General features: G+C 35.3%; 2 protein-coding genes and 3 long non-coding RNA genes across 6 annotated transcripts; all 5 read right to left on the bottom strand.

Annotated features, from left to right (window-relative positions):
* Nucleotides 1-422: 422 nt before the first annotated feature.
* On the bottom strand, nucleotides 423-8,315 carry LOC136809802 (uncharacterized). The gene is made up of 3 exons (XM_067066357.1): nucleotides 2,959-8,315; nucleotides 1,680-1,836; nucleotides 423-1,478 (listed from the first exon to the last, which is right to left on the bottom strand). The coding sequence occupies exons 1-3, from the start codon at nucleotides 8,313-8,315 to the stop codon at nucleotides 423-425; spliced, it is 6,570 nt and encodes a 2,189-aa protein (XP_066922458.1).
* Nucleotides 8,316-15,543: 7,228 nt separating this feature from the next.
* On the bottom strand, nucleotides 15,544-16,354 carry LOC136809806 (uncharacterized). The gene is made up of 3 exons (XR_010847023.1): nucleotides 16,254-16,354; nucleotides 15,918-16,029; nucleotides 15,544-15,631 (listed from the first exon to the last, which is right to left on the bottom strand). It is a non-coding gene; the product is annotated as an uncharacterized lncRNA (long non-coding RNA).
* A 394-nt stretch (nucleotides 16,355-16,748) lies between these two features.
* On the bottom strand, nucleotides 16,749-19,587 carry LOC136809805 (uncharacterized). 2 transcript variants are annotated; one of them, XM_067066359.1, is made up of 5 exons: nucleotides 19,471-19,563; nucleotides 18,079-18,236; nucleotides 17,863-17,952; nucleotides 16,969-17,034; nucleotides 16,749-16,856 (listed from the first exon to the last, which is right to left on the bottom strand). In XM_067066359.1, exons 2-5 carry the CDS (start codon nucleotides 18,193-18,195, stop codon nucleotides 16,764-16,766), a joined length of 366 nt encoding a protein of 121 aa, XP_066922460.1. In that variant the 5' UTR covers nucleotides 18,196-18,236; nucleotides 19,471-19,563; the 3' UTR covers nucleotides 16,749-16,763. The 2 variants fall into 2 exon arrangements, with proteins under 2 accessions (XP_066922460.1, XP_066922461.1); XM_067066360.1 differs by lacking the exon at nucleotides 16,969-17,034 and having other exon boundaries at nucleotides 19,471-19,587.
* A 419-nt stretch (nucleotides 19,588-20,006) lies between these two features.
* On the bottom strand, nucleotides 20,007-21,877 carry LOC136809804 (uncharacterized). The gene is made up of 4 exons (XR_010847022.1): nucleotides 21,711-21,877; nucleotides 21,144-21,175; nucleotides 20,955-20,986; nucleotides 20,007-20,058 (listed from the first exon to the last, which is right to left on the bottom strand). It is a non-coding gene; the product is annotated as an uncharacterized lncRNA (long non-coding RNA).
* A 608-nt stretch (nucleotides 21,878-22,485) lies between these two features.
* Nucleotides 22,486-23,680, bottom strand: LOC136809803 (uncharacterized). Its single transcript, XR_010847021.1, has 3 exons — nucleotides 23,620-23,680; nucleotides 22,749-22,790; nucleotides 22,486-22,550 (listed from the first exon to the last, which is right to left on the bottom strand). It is a non-coding gene; the product is annotated as an uncharacterized lncRNA (long non-coding RNA).
* Between the last annotated feature and the right edge of the window lie 906 nt (nucleotides 23,681-24,586).

The following is a 24,586-nucleotide window of genomic DNA, read 5'->3' as shown; positions in this document are numbered from 1 at the left end:
CTCGTTCCGCAAGCCCTTTTATATTGATTTTTCTTTTTTTTATTGTTTATGTCTGTATGTTTAATTTTAATCTTCTTGATTTTATGGCATTTCTTCTCCCTCCCTCTTTGAGGCGGTTGCTCGGGCACGGGACGCCAAACTGGGTTCTAGGCCGACTTTTCAACCTTTCCTTTTCTGCTGTACTTAACTGTATATTGAATTGAATTGAATTGAATATATTTTACTGTCCGGTTAGACAGAAGGAACAACCCTAATAGAAACTAAATTCTAATAAAAATACAAGGTTGTCCTGAATATCGTAAAATATATCTAATAAAAACTATGAGAAAATATACATGTTAAAAATAGCTGTAATAGCTTTAAGGTGAAATATAATACAACAAACTATATACAAAAAAAGATGTTTTTTAACGATGGTTGTTCTAGGTCACGTACTTGCTCATATAGTATTCTTTGGAGATTTCTTTGAGTTCTAACTCAGAAAGTTTTTTATCATCAAACTTACGTTGAAGCTCATTCCATTGGTTTGAGGATATTCTAGTGAAAGAATTCAATCCGTAGTTGGTAGTGTTGACATTTGGTCGAAAGATTAGCTCAATGAATTTGTCCTTAGTTTCAATCTTATGCTGAGTTTTTTCAAATGTTAAATTTTGGAGGGACTCGATGGGGAGGCTAGCGTTTAAGTATTTATAAACATAGATAATGTTCATGATTTTGACTTGGTCAAAAACATTGAGTAGGTCTAGATTGTTTAATAGAGGATTAGCGGAAACCCGAGGACCGTTGAAGGTCATAATTCTTACTGCAGAATTTTGAAGAACTTGGATTCTGTGTGTCGCTGTATTGTCACACAGAGCCCATATCTGTGCAGCATATCTAACATGAGATGCGAATACTCCATGATAGATATTGATGAGAGTTTTTGTAGGGACAAAATGTCGAATCTTAGACAGTGCTCCGTTTGCTCTGCGAAGTTTTGTAGCGACAGTAGAGACATGGTGTTTCCAGTTCAGATGTTCGTCAAGGTAAACACCAAGGTATTTGACCCACTTGCTCGGAGTCAGAATTTGACCTGCTAGCTTGAGACGAGGAATACTATCAAGACGTTTCCATGGAGAGTGAAAGATAACAAATTCGGTTTTACTTGCATTGAGAGAGATTTTATTAGCCTTGAGCCAGCTGACAAGGACTCTGAGGTCTGCGTTGACCCTTCCACAGAGGAACCAGACTATTTCAGCAAAGTTTAAGATGTGAGTATCATCAGCAAAGTGGTAGGTTTCAGATGTTCTAATGCATGAATGGAGGTCGTTGATGTAAATCAGGAATAATAAAGGGCCAAGGACTGAACCTTGAGGTACCCCATGTCTGATTGGTAGCAATCTAGATTGTGAGTTAGAGAGAGAGACAAACTGGGAGCGATCAGAAAGATAAGATTTGAACCATGCATTCTCAGTACCACGAATTCCATAATGGTCGAGCTTGGAAAGAAGAATTTCGTGGTCAACAGTATCGAAGGCCTTCTGGAGGTCAACAAATACACCACAGGCAAATTCCCTTTTATCAAGACGTTCCCTTATACGCTCGGTAATGTTGATAAGGGTGTCAATGGTTGAATGAGCTTTACGAAAACCAAATTGTTTAGAGTATATTTGATTGTAGCGATTGAGAAAGTTTATTACCCGGGAGTAAGCAACTTTCTCATAAATCTTTTCAATATTTGACAGCAAAGATATTGGTCTGTAGTTAGAGACTTCAAGTGGTAAACCCTTATTTTTGAAAACAGGGACAACCTTGGAGATTTTAAGGGCGGAGGGGAATATTCCTGTTTCAAAGGACCTGTTGATTAAAAAAGAGATTTGAGTAGATAGGTCTTGATTTAGAAGTTTGAGTATCTTAACAGAAATGCTGTTAGGGCCTGACGATTTAGATGGTGAGAAGGAGCTTATTAATTTCGCATAGCGAAAGTATTACAATAGGCTTTCTGTGTGCGTGGCGAGAAAATTTTTGGGGCGCAAATTATGGCGTGGGCGTTTGGCTGCGGGCGTACTACGGCCAATATTCTAAAGGTGGACTCACTCACAAAGATAAAAAACAGCGCTTTTCTTAATAATTTAAATACGCTAGTGCAAGAAGTGTAAACATTCATCTTCATCCATCATGAAAACTTTTTAATCGCTACTAGATTGCGCTGTATAAATTTTTATCATGTTTTCTGGTCTTTTCTAGAGTATTTAAAGAGGTTTATTATTCATTTACTACTAAGTATTTTATGTTTGTGTAGTGAATGCACCAATAAATTGATAATGCTCAGTATAAAGTATGTAGTACAAAAAGAGTTAATTTTACACAACAACAACAAATATGACATAACCCTCTTCTTCACTAAAACTACAAACAGCACAGGTATGATCTTTTTTTCCTTTTTTCACCAGATAGTTATGTGTTAAATGTTAACCAGTTGTGATAAACAGTCTGCTTTAGCAAGTATTTCCACGCATGTCCTAGAAATCATGTCAATTGTTAAATTCAGCAATCATTTTTGTAAATCGAACTGTCGAGCTATCCAACGAAATCAAACGATAGCTGTTCGATTACCGAGCCTAATTTGGTAAGACAATTTTTTGATTAGTTCGATTATATATATATATAAGTTGTAAAAACCTGATGTCCCTAGGTTTCAGAGGGTTGTATTTTAGCTGGTCGGTCTTTAACAATAATAGTCGAATCTTGATTTATTAGTTTACATGCTTCTTCCGTTCACTTTAGATAATTATGAAAAGTAACTACTCAAAAACGTGAGTTCACAAGTTTAAATACATGGAAGACCACGAGATAATCACGTGATCTTAGAATAATAAAAATATACAAAGAAAGAAAAGATAAAAGATAATTATGCGAAATATGCTAATTATGAAAAATTATGTAATATATTTTACACTCCCCCCAAAATTTGTTCACCCAAATTTTTCAATAAGTCTTCGTTTCAATTGTCCATCTGCGGCAGCTTTACGTTTAGATCTAAGATTACTACTGACAAGCTTGATTTCGCTGGGTGCGCACTTATTTTCAGGTTCTGGCAAGGGCTGAGTGAAAGAGTCCGAGATAAAAGGTACTACTAATCTTTGCAATGGGCGGCTGCATGTTGTTCTGCGTCCTTCTTTCGATGTTGTCTGCAGCTTCGCACCTCTAACGAATCCATCACGTCCAATGACCAATTCTTTCACTTTTCCCATTCTCCAGCGGTTGCGTGGAAGGAGATCTTCTTTTAAAAGCACGATGTCCCCGACTGAAATGTCCTGTTTTATAGATGAATTTTGTTTTCGGTACAAGTTGAATTGTTTGAGATCACCGAGGTAACAAGTTGAAAAACGACGCCAAAAATGGTCAAGTAAAGAAGAAATATGTTTTAAACGTTTCTTGTGTGTTGGAAAAGTGTGTCGAGTTTTGTTTAACTTCGCTTTCGATAAAATGTTTCTGCCATAAAGTAAATGAAAAGGTGTAAGCGGCTCGTCAATGTCATCTTCGTTCAAGTAACTGAGAGGGCGTGAGTTCAGTGTACCCTCGATTTCACATAAAAAGGTAGAAACTTCTTCAAAACTTAGAAGAGAATTTCCGAGGATTTTGCGTAGTGATGATTTCACGTTTCTTACTAAGCGTTCATAAAAACCACCCCACCAAGGGGCTAAAGCCAATATAAATTCTTGTTTGATGCCCTGTTTCAAGAAAAAGTGCTTCACTTCGCGTGATTTGAAAGTTTTTGCATTATCATGAATTACCAGTTCAGGATAACCCTTCCGGGCGAAAAAACGAATGATTCCACGAATAAAAGACTCGTCACCCATGTCAGGCACTAATTCTAAATGCAACGCCCTACTAGTCGCGCAAGTCAGTAGCAAAATATAGACCTTAGTAAAAGAGTTCTCACAACATTTTTCTTTGACGTATAAAGGTCCACAAAAATCCAAACCAGTGTGTTGAAAAGCAAAATCGCTTTCAAGTCTATAAGACGGAATATCTGCTGTAGGTGGAGGTAAAAAAGTTCTTTGGTTGAACCTCTTACATATCGTACATTTTCGAAGGATGTCTTTTACACGTTTTCTTCCTTTTGTTAGCCAATATCTTTGTCTCACGAATGCCAATGTTGTTTCAACTCCGTGATGTAACGTCCGTTCATGTGCATCTTCCACAATGAGTTGACTGAGGTGTCCGTCTCTCCTGATGATTGCTGGATGCGATTGATCGTAAGGTAGAGATGTGCCATAACGTCCTTTTAACCGTAAGATGCCGTTGTCGTCTTCATAAAGGTTCAATGATGTCTTCATTTTGTCAAAAGAAGCGTCTATCTTGATGAAGTATTGTTCTTCTTTGATGATTCGATCGTGTGCATCTTTGAATTCTTCTGGTGACAGAGTTTGATCCATATTTGGTGGTTTCTTTTTGCGAATTAGGTTGATAAATCGGAACACATAACCAACAACAGATATGAACTTTTTCAAAGAACCAAAACGAGTAATGTCAACCACGTTAAATAAAGAATTATTGCTTTTGTTCTCGACAACAGATGCTAAGGTTAGAGTTTCTAAATCACTTTTCCGCTTCTCCTTCATAACTTCCACCAGCATAGCTTGGTTATGACACTCAAAAGGCTCAGAATTCAAGGAAGAATTTAAAAGAAAACTTGGTCCTTTTTCCCACATTTCAGAATATGTTTCAAAAGGACGAGTAGGAAAATCAGATGGGTTTTCCTCACTCTTGACATGAAACCATTTGTCTCTATCAACCACTTTTCGTACTTTCACCGCTCTGTTCTCTACCCAAGGCTTCCAATCTTTCTCCTTACCTTTAATCCAACACAATGCAATCTCAGAATCCGACCAACACAACGTATCACTAATGTCAACCCTCCCATGAAAGGCTGAACGACATTGTGATAACAGATCAGACAACAAAAGACATCCAAGGAGCTCTAACCTAGGAGTACCCAAACGTTTCAAAGGTGCTATCCTTGTCTTTCCACCAACAAAATTCACCGAAACTCCACCTTCCGAAACAAATCTCAAATAAACTACAGCACAATAAACCTCATCCGAACTATCAGAAAAACCACACAGTTGAACACTCACAAAGTCAGTAGAAAGAACAAACCGTTGCAACTTCAAAGTACCAATATTCCTCAAAAGAGCAAGAAATTCAACCCAATACTTCTTTAATTCCTCAGATACATCATCATCCCATCCAACTTTACTCTTACAGAGCAACTGGAAGAGAAACTTGATCCTAGCCGTTACTGGCGAAATAAAACCCAAAGGGTCATAAAAGGAAGCAGAAACACTTAAAATGTTCCGCTTAGTCAACTTTAAACCTTCACACATCTCGAGAAACTTCTTAAAATCAAAGACAAAACAATCATCAACTACATCCCATTCAACTCCTAAAACCTTTTTCAAACGGACAAACTCCGCATCCCCAATCAAAAGCTTTCTCAACTCAGGATCACTTGTCACCCACTTCCTTAACTCCATACCAGCATCCTTGATAATCTCAGATGTTCTCACAAAAAACTGTTTACCTTTCTCACCACTTTCAACACCGGATACAAGATCATCCACATAAAAATCATCCATAAGACGCTCAATCAACTCCTTGTCAGTCGACAAATACTTCTCCAGATGATGCTTGATCGTACCATTCAACAAAAAAGGGCTTGAAGTCATACCCATCACGACTCTCATAAAACGAAAAACAACCAGTTTAGGATCACCATCCGACTCAAAATCATACCACAAAAAACGAAGAAAATCACGATGCTCGTCAAAAACCTCAATGTTCAAAAAAGCTTTCTTAATATCCGCCAAAATAGCAACCTTGTTCAAACGAAAACGAATCAACATATCAAACACCTTCGACAACAAATTAGGACCAGAATACTGACACTCATTTAAAGAAGGACCATTTATACCACAAGAAGCATCAAAAACAGCACGGATCTTGGTTGTCTCTCTATCTTCCTTCACTACTGGCCTGTGAGGTAAGTAGTGAACTTTACCTACCTCTGCAGAAATCTCATTCTCAGGAACTTTCTCAATGATACCTTCTTTCTTATACTCTTCAAAAACCTCATTATACCTCTTTACCAAGTCTGACTTTTCTAGTCTCTTCTTCAAGGAAACTAATCTCTTCTCAGAAGTCTTAAAATTGTCTGGAATAGTATCATGATCCGGCTTAAAAGGCAACTTCACTTGGTACCTCTCTCCAGTATGGACAATATCTTGCTCAAACTGGTGTACCACACAATCTTTCCTACCAATGTTCTCAACTTCCCAGAAACGATCCAAAGACTCCTTCAACTGTCGATCCGAATCACTTTCAACAGAACACCTAAAGTTCAAAAAACAATAACTATCCTCTTCACTTTTGACCTTTGCCTTAACCTTTCCACTCAAAACCCAACCAACGACCGTCTCCGACGCAACTGGACCTGACTTACCTGTTTTGGTCTTACCGGAGAAAAAGTCATGGTAAAAATCAATACCGACAAGAACACCAACTGGGCAATCGATTGAAACCGCATTAAAGGTATCCGCCAACTCTAAATCCCTCAAATGATCGTATTTTGAACGATCAAAGACCTTGGATATCGAGCCACAAATCCTCGGGACACAAAGTGCTTCAACAGCTGTGAAAGAGTTGCGGCCTTTGTGTTTAACCTTGATCGTGACAACATCCAAGAACTTGGAAACTTTTTTGCTGTTGTCTCCCTCACCGAAAGTCTTGATGACTACTTTCTCTTTTCTTTCAGACTTCAACTGTAACTTATCTCTCAACGCTTGAGTCACGAAACTCCTTTGACTGCCACTGTCAAACAAAATCTTAGAAGAACTCCCCTGTCTCTTACACTTATCCTGAATATAAGCTGTAGCTGTCTGCAACAAAATAGACTCGCGTTCTGCTCTGGCTGACATAACAAGACCTTGCTGAATTTCTTCTAGTGACTCTCCGTCGTCCTGATCTCTCTCTCTGTCTTCTCCACCTCGATCACCATTTCTGACTCTATTCTCTTGATCTCTTCCTCCACGATTTCTATCTCTTTCTCGATTTCTCTCATTCCTGTCTCCCTTTCCAAAACAAATTGCAATGTTATGCTTCCCATTGCAGTTCCTGCAAATATACTTTACTCTACACTCTCGCTTCTGATGACCTTTCTTCAAACAGAGAAAACATCTCCTATCTCTCCTCAACATGTCAGTCCTGGACTTGACATTAGTAACCTTTCTACACTTGTGAGATGCATGATCTTTACTACAGAAAACACACTTATCAGCTACATCCTCACTCATACCACCGAAAAGATTCCATGTGGTAGACTTACCTTTGGACGAAGGAGACGATGAAGATCCACCTAAGAATGAGGAACAATTCTCACTAGTTCTGATCTCCTTGTTCATATACTCAATCAACTTGTCTAAAGTCCAAACTTCATCCTCAAAACGTCTAGAAATGTGGAAAACTAACTCATCTGGAAGTCGCTCCTTCAAAATCGGAATCAAAAGACTACCATATGTGGAAGTTTCTACGTTCATAGACCTCAAATTTCTGACACAATTCTCCACATCACTAGCTAATTTCCTCAAACTTTCTGTCTCTAACATACTGTCAACCTTTCTTAATTTCAAAAGAGACTCCATGTAAGCTGAAATTAAAACTTGGTGATTCCCATACCTACCTTCCAAAAGTGACAGTGCTTCCTTGTAATTAGCAGCTGTTAAGGACAAACCAGAAACGAAATTCGACGCTTGACCCCCCAAATATCTCTTCAAATAAATAAACTTGTTAATATCACTTAAACTTTCGTCATCATCTACAGTCTTGCTAAACTGTTCAATGAAGCCTCTCCACTTCAAAACATCTCCTTTGAAAGTCGGCAATTCTAACTTTGGCAACCTACAAGACTTTGTCACTGACGAAGCAGAACTATTGGCTCTTTCAGGTACAGAATTAGAAACTTTCATGGTCTCAAGGTGAAGTTTCTCAAGTCGAAACTGAAGGTTAGCCAATATTTCGTACGTCGGCTTGACTGCTTCTATACTGTCAAGAACATCCCGCTGAATTTCCTCAGCGTCTAAACTGTTGGCAATCTCGTCATCTAAGGTACTTAATCCTTCTCTAGAAGTCTCCATTCTCTGTTTCAAACTCACCATTTTAGCTTGCCCCAAATCTTCATTTACTAGCTCTCTATTCGCTTCTTCAATAATCTCTTTGAGACTAGTCCTGAAAGCCTCTCTCCTTGCTTTTTTTCTCGCAAGAGCAGCAGCCATAATAACTTATAAATTCTCCCAAATATCAAAACGTTAAACTTTTACTCAATCAGATAAAAACGCAACAAAATTTTGTCAAAAAATCACCAATAAGTGCTTATAAAAAATTCGTAAAACACGTGTCAAAAGTTAAAAGTATGCAAAAAGACTCAAAAATATCACGTGATTAAATTTTCTCAAAAACAACCGGTAAAAAATTTCACACACGAATGAAAATGGTAAAAACAATAAACAACCAGTGGACAGTTGTGCTTGATATCAGTTATAATCAAAGCTTCCGAAAAAGGAAAATTTTCACACCAAAATGTAGCACTCAAATAAAGACGGCTGAAAATTCAATTCATAAAATAAGCAAACAAAGCTTTCGGCAATTAAAAAAATTACTCACCAAAATGTCTCTCACTCAAAAGACAGCTGCCGAACCAATTCATCAAAAAGCACGCTATGACAATTCCTTGTCAACACTAACTTGTGCACGAGGGCAACAAATAAAAACTTTAAAAATTCCGTAAATCACAAAAAATGCATGAAGAAACCAAATTTCAGCAACAACACTATCATTTAAAAAGAACTCTCCCGTACCACAGACGTTGAAAATTTATATGAGAAATACTTTTAAAATCCTTCGACTAATTTAAAAGAACGACTATTAAGCCAAGACCATCACAGCGAAAAAACACGCAAAGAAGAAAATGTAAAAAAATTTGAAAAGAAAGACTCAATAAAAACAAAAGCAATAACCTTTACTTAGCCTATGGCCTTCAATACCGCTAAGACTCAAAGATTAATATCAAAACTGATGAAGGAAACGCGATACCTCAACTCCTGACGTTTTTTCCAGTTTGATCTGCTTCCGTTCCAATGATCTTTATACGGATTCTGTATCAGCAAATCGGTGCGCCATGTAAAAACCTGATGTCCCTAGGTTTCAGAGGGTTGTATTTTAGCTGGTCGGTCTTTAGCAATAATAGTCGAATCTTGATTTATTAGTTTACATGCTTCTTCCGTTCACTTTAGATAATTATGAAAAGTAACTACTCAAAAACGTGAGTTCACAAGTTTAAATACATGGAAGACCACGAGATAATCACGTGATCTTAGAATAATAAAAATATACAAAGAAAGAAAAGATAAAAGATAATTATGCTAATTATGAAAAATTATGTAATATATTTTACATAAGTTTGACAGATTTTTGATGAAGTTTGATTGGTGTTCGATTAGTTTGGATTAAGAAAAAGTTCCAGCTTTCCTCCCCATGAATGCCAGGCGATGATGTCAACCCAACCCTATCAAACCGATTTTGGTAATCGAACCATCAAATCTCATTGAACGAAATCGAACGATAAGTGTTAGATTATCAAACCTGATTGAACAGTAACCGAACTTTACCGGAAAATCTTTGATGTTTGATGTTTAATTAAAGTTTGATTACTTATATCGCAGTTTGATTAAGTTCGATCAGTGTTTTTTTGCAGCTCAAATGGTTCCAGTTTTTGCTAGCGCAACAGCTCAATAAAACACATCGAACATCAATCAAACTATAATCAAATTTTAACCGAATTTCTTGGTTTGATGACTGTCAACTGTTGGATTTGGTTCGATAATCGAACAGTTCGATTGACATCGCCTGGCTAATGGGATGATAGATATTGGCTTGCTTTTTAAGCTTTAGCGTGGGTGTCTGCTAATAAGCTGTCAGAGTGTAAAAAGAATGGGCAACAAGGTTATAAATCAAACTAATTGAGCTTCAATCAAACTTCACTTTATACCCCTTTTGCTAATCAGGATTTTCATTTTGAATCATTAAAAACTCCAGTGGTACCGTTGTTTTGTATAAGATTCCCATTTCCGCACTAAGATTCTTGATACTTTTCTGGAATTTTTCTCGTATATATATTTTACGGGATAACCAGCTATCAATAGAAGAAATTGGGGAGGGTTTGTTTTAATGGGATGCAGTAAGAGAGTTATAAAGGAGTCATTGTTGTGATTTGCTAGAAGGGCCATTAATTAATTATGTATATTTTTACTATTATAGTATTCTTTTACTGTTTTTAGCACTTTCACTGGTGTGTAAACATTTATTTTACTTTATTTATTTGAAAGATTTACGGTGAACCTAGAAATAAATAATTTTAAAGGTCTCTGTTATAGCATCAGAAAATAATTGAAAATTGAAAATAATTGCATTACTTTTAGTGAAGTTTAGTCAATTTGTATCTGGTGGGAAAATTAGAGTGACAGACATCTTGACCGAGGTCTGTATCCTAAGTTACGATTTTCTTAATACATTTTTATATGGATTATTGCGTTGAGATTTTGGAAAATTTTAATCTCAAGGAGTATTATTTTTTTAAAGGTCTCTGTTATAGCATCAGAAAATAATTGAAAATTGAAAATAATTGCATTACTTTTAGTGAAGTTTAGTCAATTTGTATCTGGTGGGAAAATTAGAGTGACAGACATCTTGACCGAGGTCTGTATCCTAAGTTACGAGCTTTTCTTAATATATTTTTATATGGATTATTGCGTTGAGATTTTGGAAAATTTTAATCTCAAGGAGTATTATTTTTTTTAAAGCTTAAAGTTGGCTAGTTTTTACCCTGCCATTTTCTAGTTCAGAAGCTGATTTTTCTGACTACTGTAGCTATTTTCTGTTTATAGAAAGAAGTCTTGTCACAAGTGACTTGTTATCAAAGCACAAAATGAAGTTTCTGGCACCATCAAAGAATGAAAAGTTAATTTTTTCTTAAAAAATTTTAAAATTATTTTTCTCAAGTATATTGCAGTTCCCTGAAATTTTTAGTCGCATTTTTTTAGGTCTCTTTTTGTTTTTAATGGGTTGAGATTTTTCATGAGAAAACAGGGTATCTACAACCTGTGTGATACAATGTGTATATTTTGTGTAATGCTTCATTCAAAATCCATAATGCTGCAAGAGTCACGTTTCACGTGTTTTCGGCGAAATTTTCGACTTTAAGTCGTCTTGTTATTTTACTGATTTCTTCTGGTGTTGAGGGTGTGAAAAAGATTGAGTTTTGGTTAGGGTTTTTCATGAAGCGTGGTGGTGGTGGTTGGCTGGCTGTATCTTGTCTCTGATAGAGTCAGCTATAGTCACTGTCATTTCAAAAAACCTTGATTTTGGACACATGCAAGCTTTTTCATTTGCAATCAATTACTTTCATTGACAGTCAATGCGCTATATCGACTGTCAATCTCTAATTATTGACTGATGAAATAATTCTTGACATTCAAGTCGCTTATTTGACAGCCAAGTCATATTCTTGACTTATTTTCAGCAGTCAATATTTCTTACTGACTGCCAAGCGTGTTCATTGACAGTCAGTGTTGGTATGTTTACTGTCGATGATATTTTCATCTGATGGCATAAACCCACACCTTTGAGCTGATTTACATCTTGAGGAAATCAAGATATCAAGGAAACTTTCTGCGTTGCTGCGACGAGGCTTTTTTCTGTACAATATGTCTATTTGTCTAGTTACGGTTTCACAAGGTTTCTTATTCTTTCTCAGAAATGAATACTGTCAAATATAAGTTGAAAAAGGTAAAAACATCTTTTTTTATACTTTCTTAGAAATTGAAGGACATTGAAGTTGCCATCAGCAATCTGAGCATTGAATACTCAAGATTGAAATTATAACAGGTGAAACAAACATTTGTAACAAACACCATCTCACACAAAAATAGAAAAAATTACACAAAAACGGGTTGGTGTAATTTAAGATGCACGATCTAACGATTTACGATGCACGATTCGCGATCCGTGCATAAAATATGTTAATTCATGCGTAATTATGCTAATCATGATAAAATATTTAGGCAATTACTAACTTTCATTCGCTGAAACTCAATTATTTTTGAAAACATCATTCATGCATCAATTTAAGCCACGTGCATTCACCTTCTGTACTCTCTCTCTTTTTCATAATTTGAATCAATCAATGAATCAATATAGGGGAATTGCTTACCGAAAGATAATTCTTTCTCACAAGACAATTGATAGAGCACCCGTTTTTTGCTTCGTACATTACGGTCCTCAGAACATATTGTTCGCCAATATATTTTTTTTTTAATTACTTTAAGAAAGAAATTTCTATATTCGATTATGATTGTTAAAACTGAGAGCAAAAATATTTCTTGTGCATTCTACTTTTACTCTCATTATCAATATTATGTATATAATATTAGACCCATTAATGCATAGTTTTTTGTTCCTAATTTTACGGTCGTAAATATTCGTAGTTCCGTTGCTTACTTATTTCTTTTTTGTTGCATAAATTTACTGTGGTAAACAAAAGGGAGAAAAGATTATGCCATTGTTTTAGAATTATGTTATATAAATTTAAGTTTTACGATAATTATTAAGAATAATCAGCATACTTTATGCATGGGTTGCGCATCGTGAATCGTTAATCGTTAGATCGTGCATCTTAAATTACACCAACCTCACAAAAACTGAAAAAAACAGATTCGTAAGTTGGACGCGAACCCGGTTCGGCGTGCCGCGACGGGAGGACCGCACAGGGAAAAGAAAAGTAGGAAATGAATAACTCCGATGCTAATGCTAATTCTTTAGACATGAAAAAAAACAAAAAAAACACACAATACTCATGAAATATTTAAAAAAATTTTCGACGGTTTTCCCATACTTCATAAAACAGTCCGGAAACCTGGAAAACATTTGACAACTTGCTTCTACAAGAAAGCGTTTGAAGCTCCCTGGTTTCGCATTCGAATGAAAAGCTCGGTGACTCTAGGAGTCAGATCTTCGAACATGAGTGTGCTACGTGCTATCCTTTAAATTTCTGAAAAGATGGATCCATAAAAAATGCACGATGGGATGTTACTGTCGGCATGTGGAATGCTGGACAAAAGGTTGTAGACAAATGAAATTTCAGTGAAAAATGATGAGAAATGGAGCAAAATGACTCTTCGATGTGTCTGAAAGGGGATGGAAATTAAGAAAAACACTTTTGAGGTCGTTGCATTGCTTTTGAATTGCTTTTGAGGGAACCACAAGCAAAAAATCAGCGTTTATCGTTGGTAAAAAATTTCGTCACTAAGCAATTTTTTCGTCTCTTTTTACCGAATTTAGAACTTGGAATGTTGATATCTTAGGATTCAAACACTTCTGACAAATTTTACTTGACTTTTTCAAATGCTTTTCATGATAGCTATGCTTGGAGTAAGTTTCATTTTTTTATGCCGGAATCCCTTTAATAAATGGTGTATGGAATTTCCGAGCCCTCCATCTGAGCTTACCTAATTTCATGATCGGATGGAGTAAATAAAACAAAAAGGGATGAGTGCAGAATGAACTTTGAGACAAAGTTAGTTCCCTATGAAAATAATCTTTAATATAACTACCTCCTAGAGATAAAAAAAAAGTGACACTGACATTAGGCAAGTAAATTGAAGAAGTGTGAAATCTACTTGTCTGTATAATTGCCTGCTTAAAAAAATATATCCGACCTCTATATATACTAGGTTCCTACTCCTAAAAATAAACATAAATTGCCGGATTACATAATATGGGTTGGGGTTAATGGCGTTAGCTTTTGCATTTCAAAATAACGAAGTCGTAAAATAAAACATAAGAAAGGTTTACAGTTTACAGAAAGGTAATTAAAAACCACGCTCGGGCGTTCTGGATCGAAAATAAGTGGCTTCATTTCCCATCAAAAATATAATTTTAAATAGGCAGAAGCTTAGAGGACAGCATATTGGAAAATAGCCGATGTAGCCTGGGAGTAAGCTAGGGGTTAAAAACACCACTGTCGCGAGCCTGGAGTACTACTCTGCACAAAACAGGGCATCTTCTTAGCATCAGCTACTTGCTATTAATAATCTGGTACCAAAATTTATCTGCCGTTCTATAAAATAAATCCTTTCCCATTCAGAAATACCCTCTCTTCTTCGGTTATGTTGACATCTTCTGCCAAGACAATGTTATTACTCGATTGTACTGCACACTCGATGTGGTAGTGGACGTAAGCCATAACATAGTCGTTTTCGTCCACTGACGACCAATGTTTATCCCTTTTTGGTCTTCTCTCCTTTTTCATGAAGATCAAGTCTTTTGGTGATTCTAAGGGTAATTTAGAGATATCCCCTTTCGTACAACCATTTCTCCTTTTTCCACAAACCTTTATTCTTTTGTTTGTTCTTCGCTTCAAAAGAAGCTGTCCTTCTTTCAAGGAAAGCTTAGCTGCTACCTTTATTTCCTAAGGAAGATAAGAGAAAATATAATAGCAAATTAACAATAATCCTCGCCGACGATACACCCCAGGAGGGGTACTGGGTTTTCCCGAAAACGGGTGTTTTACCTGGCTTTTGAAAATAACAATTTCTTAGGTCACTTAAAGCGGCACACGACTGTACCCTTAAATTTCTCTACCCCAACAGAGATACAAAACACTTGAAATAATCTGATAGGAAGAGCTTGCATTTCCGATTTGATAGTTTGCAAGGGCGCTTTTATATCTAGAAGAGAATCGATCAAGAAGTACAATGATAGTACCAAGATTCCTGTTGGAATTATAACGAAAAGTCCTTAAGTTAAGATTGATTTTCCCTAATCTTTCTCATTTGTTCAAAAAGGTCTTCATCATTCATCCTTTACAGGAACAACCCGGAAAGAAAAGATTGAGCTCGAACAAACTTTACAATTCCCATTACATTAAAGTTATTCAATGGAAAAATTGTGGCAATAGAATCCCTTGGGAGGAAATGGCAAATGCCAGTTGGTTTAAACACACCCATGGAGTTCAAGCTTCACATTTTAAATGATATAAATCACCTTATTACAATCGAATGACATTTCCTTTTCGGCTGACGAGTCACTACCCAGGCAAAGGAGATGGAACCATCTTTTTGGTATGCAGTTTTCACATTCAACCTGAAAGTGATTGCTTTAATTATTACCTCAGATAACTAGAAGATTAAGCAGCAGTGCTCGTTTTCAAAAAGGAACATAATACCCATATCATTTGGTACGAACCGGAATTTCACACTGATAGATGGATTAATCTAACAAGAAGTTAGAGATACTTTTCCGCCTTTGATCCCACTCGTGAAAGGCAACGTTTACAACAATATTTGACATTTTATGTACAATGACAATGGTTGATGGATGCCTGAGCGTTACAAAAATTCATTATGTTTTGGCAGTTAGAAATCAGAAACTTATAAACATAATCAGTTCGTTAATTTGGGAACACTTGAAAAATTACATTTTGGTGGATCCTCTCTACCACAAATTCTACATAATTTTCCGGTCCAAGTGTCATAACCTATTGGAATCAACCGAACAAACTAGATAAGAAATATTAAGACACTTTGAAAAGTAATGAAAATAAGAAAAAACAATACAAATCTTACTCTTTTTTGTGTTTGTGAACGAGCTGACCCGTAATGCAATGCCACTGTTAGTGTGGTTCAAAAGATTCTGATCAAATAGGTGGGGATCGAGAAACTCCTGATATGTAAAGCCTATATAAAACTCAGTGATTGAATATAAGCACTAAGCTGGCAAATGGTGAATAGAAGTACTAACTGGAAAAAAGAGCTTAATCATACCTCCGCTGCGGAGAAGTTGCAACCCAATCTTTTGACGGTACGCAAGAACGTCTTTTGAGCCAAACGAACCTTTTGATGGTAATGTCCTACCTTAGAGAAACGATTCTAAAAACTGGAATAATATAAAGAGCTCTTAAGGGTGGGTGAAAACAAACAATCTGAGGAAAATCTCATTTTATGAAGGTTCATGCATCGCCACGAGTGGGCTGGGAACAACAGCAAAGTAGGGAGACAAAGTTTGGTATAAGGCGCCGTGTCAGGAAAATATAATTTATGACATTTCCAGTGCACAACAAGATTCTTGTTTACAAACATGTAAACACTCAAGCAAGTTACCTTCAGACAGAAAACACCACACGAGACAGCATCCTCTTGAACCGCATGTTGCTGTGAATACATTGTCCAAGAAGTGGATTCGTTAAAGTTTGAAGCCATTACCGATTTGAAGAAAAAGTAACTCTCTATTACCAACACGAAGCAAATAATAACTCTCAATCTTTACAGTGAAACGGTTTTGTTTTTAGTAGTACTCAGGGTACAATTTTCAAAATAACCCCCATCAAAGATTTTCTTCATTTGCGCGCTGTACGATCGCTTCTTTTCAACGAAAGCTTCCACGCTATTGGTCAAAAGTAAAATGAAGCTTTTCCATGGCAAAATTTGACGCAACGGTTGAAAAAAGCTGAAATGCATTCAACTTCTTTTCATGTGCGCGCTACTTTTTATGACGTAATCTTTCAGCCAAAGGATGCAATCGCATTAATCGCACTAATTTAACATTCTGATCTGTAAAATACCAACTAAACAGGTAAATAAGAAGATGCACAAAGGGTTAACAAACGAAACCTACTCCCATGTCCTGACGACATTTTCTGTTTCCATTGTTCCTTCACCGGTTGGGTTTGCCAACCAAAGCTGCTTTTGTTTTGGAAATATAAGCTACAAAGATTAAGATAGAGATTTTGAAAGAATAACTTCTAATTTGAACAAATTGTTAACATTTAGCTCCAAAGTTTCATCACCATAAATTTTTGTTTTATCTCATTCTTACTAATAGATTCCAATGATCGTTTTTGTTGTAGATGCCGAAGACAGTTTCTTTTTCACGAAGAGCATTCTGAAAATATATGGATGAAAATTATTTATTAGAAGCTGCTCCGTTTTGTATTCTTTTGACACAAAGTGTCCCATAAAAAAGTTATCCCCCTTCAGCTATGGTAGAAAATATAATTTAGTTTTAATTAATTAATTAATTCCTATTTTCACATAAAAACAATATATTTTCATAATGTAAACAATCAACCTTTTGTATATGGGCGGGTTTACATCAGTAAGAGAGAATTCATTAACAATCCCTTTACAGTTGAGAACATAAAACAAAAGCTCAAAGTCACTTACACGAATTTTTCTACAAACATGATCATTCTTCCCCTTGTTAAGACCTTGGATCAATTAAAAGATGGATACAAAACTCTTTCTTACCTCCGGAAAATCGATTGTTTTTTCCATTGAAAGCGGCATCCTTTCATCCAACACTCCCGGTGAGACAGGGGTATTGATTATTGCGGGTTATGTGCAGTGAGAACAAGTGCACTTTTAAAACCTTATTTTAGCAAATTTCAACTTTGATTTTTGTATTGAAATTAAAGTGCAAGAAAGATAAAGGTTTCATCTACATTTTCCAGAAAAAATTTTTCTCCGAGTCAAAGGAGTTTTTTTTCCCTGGGACACTCTGTACCCCATGTAAAAGGAAGTACGACGAGGAGGGGAAGAGTGTTCAAAATTCATTGAGACAATTGAAGAGAACCTGAAGTATCTCCTTCATTAAAATATTACACTTAATTTAAGATTGGCTACGTACTGGCACCATGCTATGCTTCTTTGCCAAAAAGTTACCTTTGAGGGATTGAGGAAGTTGAGGAATTACTTTTCAAAGTCAACGTACCTTGACACTACCAGGCAATTCATAGGTGGATGGAAACGACAAGGCTTGACCCAACACGGTGCAATCGATTGAACCAACTTTACTTTCGCCCTGTGAATACGAAATGTATACTGTTCTATGTATACTGGATCGTGGCTTTGGAGCTTATGACAACGAGTACTGGCAACATTGGATTCAATCATTACTAAATATTTATGAATAGATATCAAAACTTACATCATAAATGCTCAGTAAATGCGGAATAAAGCCTTGTATAACATTGTCCTTAAGTTTCCCTTTACCAAGAGACTTTAAATCGACGTCTTTCACCTCAATTGCTCCTATTTTAACCATGAGGATATTTCTGTCAGGTTCATTAACGATTCGTTCGAAGGCTAAATAGTGAAACCAAGAGAAAAATTACCAAGTATTTTTAAGCAATAAAAGTATATATTTTCTGATAGCTCATAGAATTCCCTGAATGTTGGTGTTCATTAAAATCTTATTTAGTATGCTGAACAAGAGTAATTATTAAAAGACCAAATTTTGACCTAGTTACATTCAAAATACTTAAAGTCACCCATAGCTTTGAGCTATCGAGATGATTTTTTTTTTATATGATTCAGAGAAGGTTGGTCTAAAAAACGGTCTTATGATTTTTTTTCTAATTGGTCAATTCCCAACTTATTCAATGAAACATCAAAAATGCCGAAAAATTGCTACAATTTTCTCTTTTTTTCTACTAAATTGCAAATTAAAATATAATGAGGCGATTAAAAGAAAATCCTAAGACCGTTTTTTAGACCAATCTTCTGGGAATACATATTAAAAAAAGAATGAAGTCGGTAGCTCAAAGCTATGGGTGACTTTAAGTCTTTTGAAGTTGGTATGGTACGCCAAAATCTTTTTCTACAGTGATTTGAAATTTAGAGAGAGATAATTGGCTGTTTGATTAGTAATTGCGGAGACATTAACTTTCAAAAGGTGCGAAAAGAAACTATCCTCTTTGCCTTATACAAATAGCCAATTATAAGTTCAAATCTTTAAACGCTAATATCTCAGGAACTAATTAAGATTTTAATTTCGTTTTTAGACAAAAATAATATTTGAAGCCTTCTTTTCTTCATCGGCCAAAAAAATCTTTTTTGAAAAAAAAATTTAACCTTAAAGATATACCTTAAAGTATGCAATACACACAAAGACGATTTTTGCTTTAATTATGTATTACTCTGTTTAAGACAACAGGGATAACACACAGCCTGGAGGAAGGTGTGACTCGTATACATATTCTTCGTGCTATTTTTATAAAGAATCGTGGGTAAAATTGACGTCGCTAGGAATTGCTCTATTAATATTTACTGTAAATACAATGACTATCGCCCCGTCTGCTTTCAAAAAGATCAATTATGATCCACGTAATCTTTCAAGGATCGCAACAACTATCATGTGAAATCGGATGAGATAAAATAGAGTTTTCAAGATAAAATATTACAGTTTAACTCTCAGCTAACAGGCAGTACTGTTTATCAGTGAAAGTAGAGTATCTATCACCATGTTTCCTGTAAGAGTATGATCCTAACCCTATCCTAAGCATTATACTCTATTACCTAAACCAAATATCGCACTTACTATCTTCCGGTGAAAGGTCAATGAAGCATCTTGTTGCATGATTTACTAAAAATCAAAATCATTTTTGTAATAAGTTTTTATAAAAAAGGAGTTCATGTAAAGAAATGATGGCTCTTTCGAGCCAGATTACACCTACCCTTTCTCATCATGTTATTAATTGACGGAAATATAAACTTTTTGTTGATTAGGAAAAAGTGCTTGTTTGAGAGAACAAAAGAGTGAGGATAAGCAGGTCAGAAAATACGAAAAATTATCTCCTGTGATGTTGTGGGAAATGAAATTATTTCTTTCAAAAGAGAATATAAACGTGTGACCATCTCTTTTTATCCAACATGAATAGTTTTGGTTTTGGGCTATTCAACGTCTTATCTTACCAGTGGAAAAACACGCTTTGATCTAAATAAGTAATTGCCTTTTCAAAATCGAGGGCATTCAACATGTTTCAACTATTATTTCAGAACTTTGGCAAACATGAAAGACATCTATAGATAAAAATGTTTCTCACCAGAGCATTTCTGTCGAGTAATAGTAACTGCCTCAGGGTTTAATTTTTCAATATTATCTTCACAGCCGCTTGAATCATCTCTCCTATAAAATATCAGGTTTGTCAAAATATGAGAAACTGTTAAGTTTTTAAGTTCGAATTGAAGAGGAAGAGTTTGTAGCTCGGTGTGGAGCATCCAATGGAGATGGATTCGAAAAAAGTATGCTGTGCTGTGGAGCAAGATATCATTCTCACTTTGTTTTTCTTTGACATTTTGTTCAGTCAAACTTTGAATAGGGGATGCGTGGATTCTTTGACATTTTCAATGGGATTCAAGTTGGGAGGGTGATCTGTATAATATGCACAGTTGCGCTAGTCAGTTAGCAGCTGAATTTCACTGTACCATATAGGCATGGGTGTTTGAATGCCAGATAATGGGGCCAAACGTTTCACATACCATAAATGATGTAGGTGCTGGAGCCAAAAAGTGAACAGTTCAGAAATGAAGGTATTTTCAGCACGGATCTTGTTTTGTTTTGGCTTCTTTCCTTGGTCAGTTTTAAAACTTAACAATGAACTTTTTTGACTCCTTATTTAACCACGGCTGTGTGACCATTTTGCCGCCATTTTGAAATAACTGACATCACAATTTCTTCAAATAGACCCGTGTGTGAAGCAAGTTGTAGTTTTAGATCTTGAATACTTGGCTTGATAATTGGCTTAGACTTGGAATTCAGGCTAAGAAAACATTGTCTAGTCTAGTTTTGACTTGCAAAATATGCAAGAAAAAATCAAGAATTTTGCTTTGCTCGGAAATGATTGAGGTTTGTGCTGAATTTACCATTTATATTTTTGCACTGGCAGTAAGTTTTTCTACAAAATTTGCTACAGTTTTGGACTGAAAAAATCGGGAATCGATGTACTTCTAGTACAAACGACGAAAATAGTGATGAAACATTTGGCCCCAATTTTTGGACGATAAATATGTTAAATATCTTACAAATCAATAACTTCAGGGCGCAAAACAGGAGTCTAAAAGTAAAATTAAAAATAATGTTATTGAACAGTTTCACAAGGACATGACTTAGGTAAATTTAAGTAAAGAAGCTAAGCGTAAGAAAGTAACTTAAAAAAACATTTAAAGGATTGTATAAACAGTGTGAATGATTTTTAAACACAATTATTTTACCTCCAATACAGCTGAAACCTCCTCATCAATTTCTAAATAAAGGTCCGAAAAGAAAATGAATTACCAAGGTATATTCAGTGCGATTTCATTTGCTTAATCGTTAGCGACTTTTAAGAGAAAACTGTTGGGAGGAACTATTTTATTGAACATTACTGAGGCATTACAGTCGTAATAACAGACCAACTTCCACCAAAGGGATTTTTAACAGATGTAATGTAAATTGTTGTAAATCGCACCAAGAAACTTCTATAAAAGTTTCTTGATCGCACTTCATAGGTATTTATTTCACAGTATATGAAAAAAGATCATTTTGATTTACACTTTCTATTAAGTGTATCCCGAATAAAACGGTCGGCTTTCTACTGTAAATTTCTCAAAACACATTTCCATAACTGTAAGGATAATTGTGATTATAGATAGATTGGTTTCTTATATTTTATTACATTTTCAATTTTATAAGCATTGTACAAATGATAAATTGAGAAAGTGATTAGTTAGCTTGTGAGTAAGTTGTGAGGATTTTTATATAGAATTTATCAATTCGGTCTATTCAAATTCAACACATACCTTCAACGTGTTGCAGCAGTGATTGGTCATCTACACAATCGAGCGTAGTTTCAAACGGGTCTAAATCAGGATTCTAAATGAAATGAAAAGATGAAAATATTTGATGTGATCGTTCAATGAATGAATAGCATTACCTTACAAGCGATACCAAAGTTGTTTTACTGCTCTCGTTGGTGAGTCTTGAGAAATTTTCGAATCACGAGGCCTGACTCTATAGATAGTTCTTGAGAATTTTTTTTCTAGTATGTTTTATATTTTATTTTTCCATTTTGACTTTTCTTGACCTATGTAAAACAACAAATCCAATTTGGCCACGTAGGACTGATTATCAGTAGTAAAGTTCCTAACCATTAACTTTCAATTTTCAGATTAAGGAGCATTATCTTTACTTGAAAAAGTAGACCATTAAAATCTGTCCAGCGATGAAGATTTTCCACATACTTTTAAGGTACTTTTATTACCCAAATAATAAATTCAAGAAAATCGAAATACCAAACAAGTATAGTGCGTTCACTCTACTTTGGATAATCGTTATTGACTTTCAAGTGGAATTCTTTTCTTTCAACTATCAAAAACAATAGAAATCGAGTGTCCGTAAAAAAGACATTAAAAATTATCCAAGTTAGAGTGAACGCACTATATGTTGACTTTTTTTTCAACCATATGAGTGATGAGTCGTTGCTGCTACTATACGCTCCTTCAGCTCTGTGTGTCGCAAACAGAGTTAGCAGAGTCAGGTAAGCGCACTTGATTAATCTGACATAAAAAGAGACTTACGAGAAATTTCTGATAGGATTTGGATCTGCTGCTTATGAAATTTCGATGAATCTAGAGATGATTCTAAGTAAGAAAAACAATCGATAAGTTCAAATCATCCATGTTGCTTCATCATTTTATGGATTTCATCAACTAAGCAGGGAGAGTTTGTGATTAAAAATAAGCGAGCTTTTAGATGTGAGGAGGGTTCAATGAAGAATAGCAGCTTTTTGGTATTTTTATTGGTTAAAATAGTACAAAGTGGTATCTATTTATATTTACCGTTGGTCGCGTGTATTGATTCTTGTGAAAGGTCCGAGGAATCTAAGAAATTATAAAAAACTATCAAGCGACGAAAGAGTTAAAATTAGACAAAAAATATAAAAATTTATTTTGTTAACCCTTCAAGCACGAAAAAGACGACTTAAAATAGCCAAAATACCTATCCCCGGCCGTCTCGAGGCATAGCTCCTGACTACTTCATTTAAAGGGCCATGAACCGATTGCTTTTGGAAAGTGTAAAAATATCTTCCTAACGGTACCAAAACGAGCTCATAACTTTGCGAGCTTTAAGCTTTAACGATTGAAATTTAAAATTCACAAAAAAATAATTGCGAAAAAATGACTTTTTCAAAAAAACTTTCCTTGCTGAAAGTCAGGAAAAAGGCTAAAGTCAAAGTTCAAAGAATAATATGGAGACTTTACCCCTTTAAATAACATTAAAAAAAAAGCGAGTTGTTGCTAGGAAAATGTCAAAAAAATGTCCATTTTGTTGAAATTTAGAGACACATATTTGGAGACACTCTAGTCCTAAGATTGTGAACATTCATGAAGAACATTCCAGACGATAGGACTGGAACATCATATAACATGTGTGTACACAGTAGTACATTCCATACTAAACATGGAACATTCAATTTCTTTCTGTTTAAGCTGCCATTTTGTTGTTTAGAACATTCTAGATTCTTTACTTTTCTAGATTCATTTTCTAGAGAATTCTTTGAAAATAGTATATAAGACTGACTTGTAACTGATTTCATTATCGAGTTTAAAGAACTAAAGAGAGAGTTAAAGTTTATTTGAAAGATAGTCTAAACATAAACCAACATCAATAATCAACATTTACTTTTAGAACTTTCGTATAGAATCTTACTAAAAAGTGACAAGGCTTGCATCTCCTGCATAGAAAATCCATGACTTCTGGACAATTTCTTTGAAGTCTCTACATAATAAAATTGATAATTGATTAATAAAATTGTTATTTTATGACTTTTGTACTCTAAAAGAGATAAATTTTACGGGTCTAACAGAAATTAAAAAAGATTTCGAATCGAATAAACTACAGTTCACCTTCGAATCTTTTTTCGACGATAGCCTCGTAATGATCTCCGATTTTATGAACGTGGATCGTGCCGTTAGAAGTGAAGTCAGTTTTGGAAGGCTCCCGATAGCCAATCTGACTAAACGACCCATCTTTTTCTTGATGCCAGATGAATACATTCACCATAGTCACATTGACCAGAGAGTTGAATAACATTTCATCCCCAACTTGCCGTGCGTAGCTTTTCTTTTCTATGAACTCCTTGATCTCTTCCTGGATATTCACGTTCCTCTAAAACCAGGATTCAAAAGAGAATAATCTATCATGGATCTACATATATTAACCTTACACCAAATAAATCTTCTCTTTTTCTTTGGAGATTCTTGTCTTTTGAAATTTAAATTTAAGAAATACTTAAATACCTCTTCGCCACAAAAGAAATCACGATATTCGTCCTCGTAAGATTCAAAATCTTTTAGAACCATCGTTTTTAATTCCTCATATGACGGTTTCATGTAAGCCACCTCGCATGTGTGAAGACCTATCTCCAAAGCATATAGGAGGCAGTGCCCATCACCAGGAACCTCAATTACTGCACGCTTGCTTGGATCTCGTATATAGCTAACAGTGAAACAATCAGATAATTTTAGGTAAAAAATGATCTAAGGGCCGACTGTTTATTAAAATCCTTATTCTCTTACATTTAGTGCGGTTTACAGCTGAGGAGTTTCATTTCCATTGGTAACGAGGGCTTGCTTATGGAATAATAGAATATCGAATAGTAGATTGAGCGTTGGAT

This window comes from Clytia hemisphaerica, unplaced genomic scaffold, assembly GCF_902728285.1.
Source record: "Clytia hemisphaerica strain Z4C2 unplaced genomic scaffold, Clytia hemisphaerica genome assembly, whole genome shotgun sequence".
NCBI lineage: Eukaryota > Metazoa > Cnidaria > Hydrozoa > Leptothecata > Clytiidae > Clytia > Clytia hemisphaerica.
The sequence above is the reverse complement of the archived record's forward strand: the minus strand, read 5'-3'. Positions and strand labels throughout refer to the sequence as shown.

Excerpts from the sequence above, each read along its gene's own strand:
- LOC136809802 (XM_067066357.1), bottom strand. The coding sequence starts at position 8,315 with ATGGCTGCTGCTCTTGCGAGAAAAAAAGCAAGGAGAGAGGCTTTCAGG. Across the intron at positions 1,837-2,958 it reads AGACTTATTGAAAAATTTGG|GTCCTTTGAAACAGGAATAT; the intron begins GTGAACAAATTT and ends TTTAATCAACAG. Across the intron at positions 1,479-1,679 it reads AGAAAGTTGCTTACTCCCGG|CTCGACCATTATGGAATTCG; the intron begins GTAATAAACTTT and ends CTTCTTTCCAAG.
- LOC136809805 (XM_067066359.1), bottom strand. The coding sequence starts at position 18,195 with ATGGTTAAAATAGGAGCAATTGAGGTGAAAGACGTCGATTTAAAGTCT. Across the intron at positions 17,953-18,078 it reads ATTTACTGAGCATTTATGAT|GGCGAAAGTAAAGTTGGTTC; the intron begins GTAAGTTTTGAT and ends TCGTATTCACAG. Across the intron at positions 16,857-16,968 it reads ACGATCATTGGAATCTATTA|CTTATATTTCCAAAACAAAA; the intron begins GTAAGAATGAGA and ends TAATCTTTGTAG.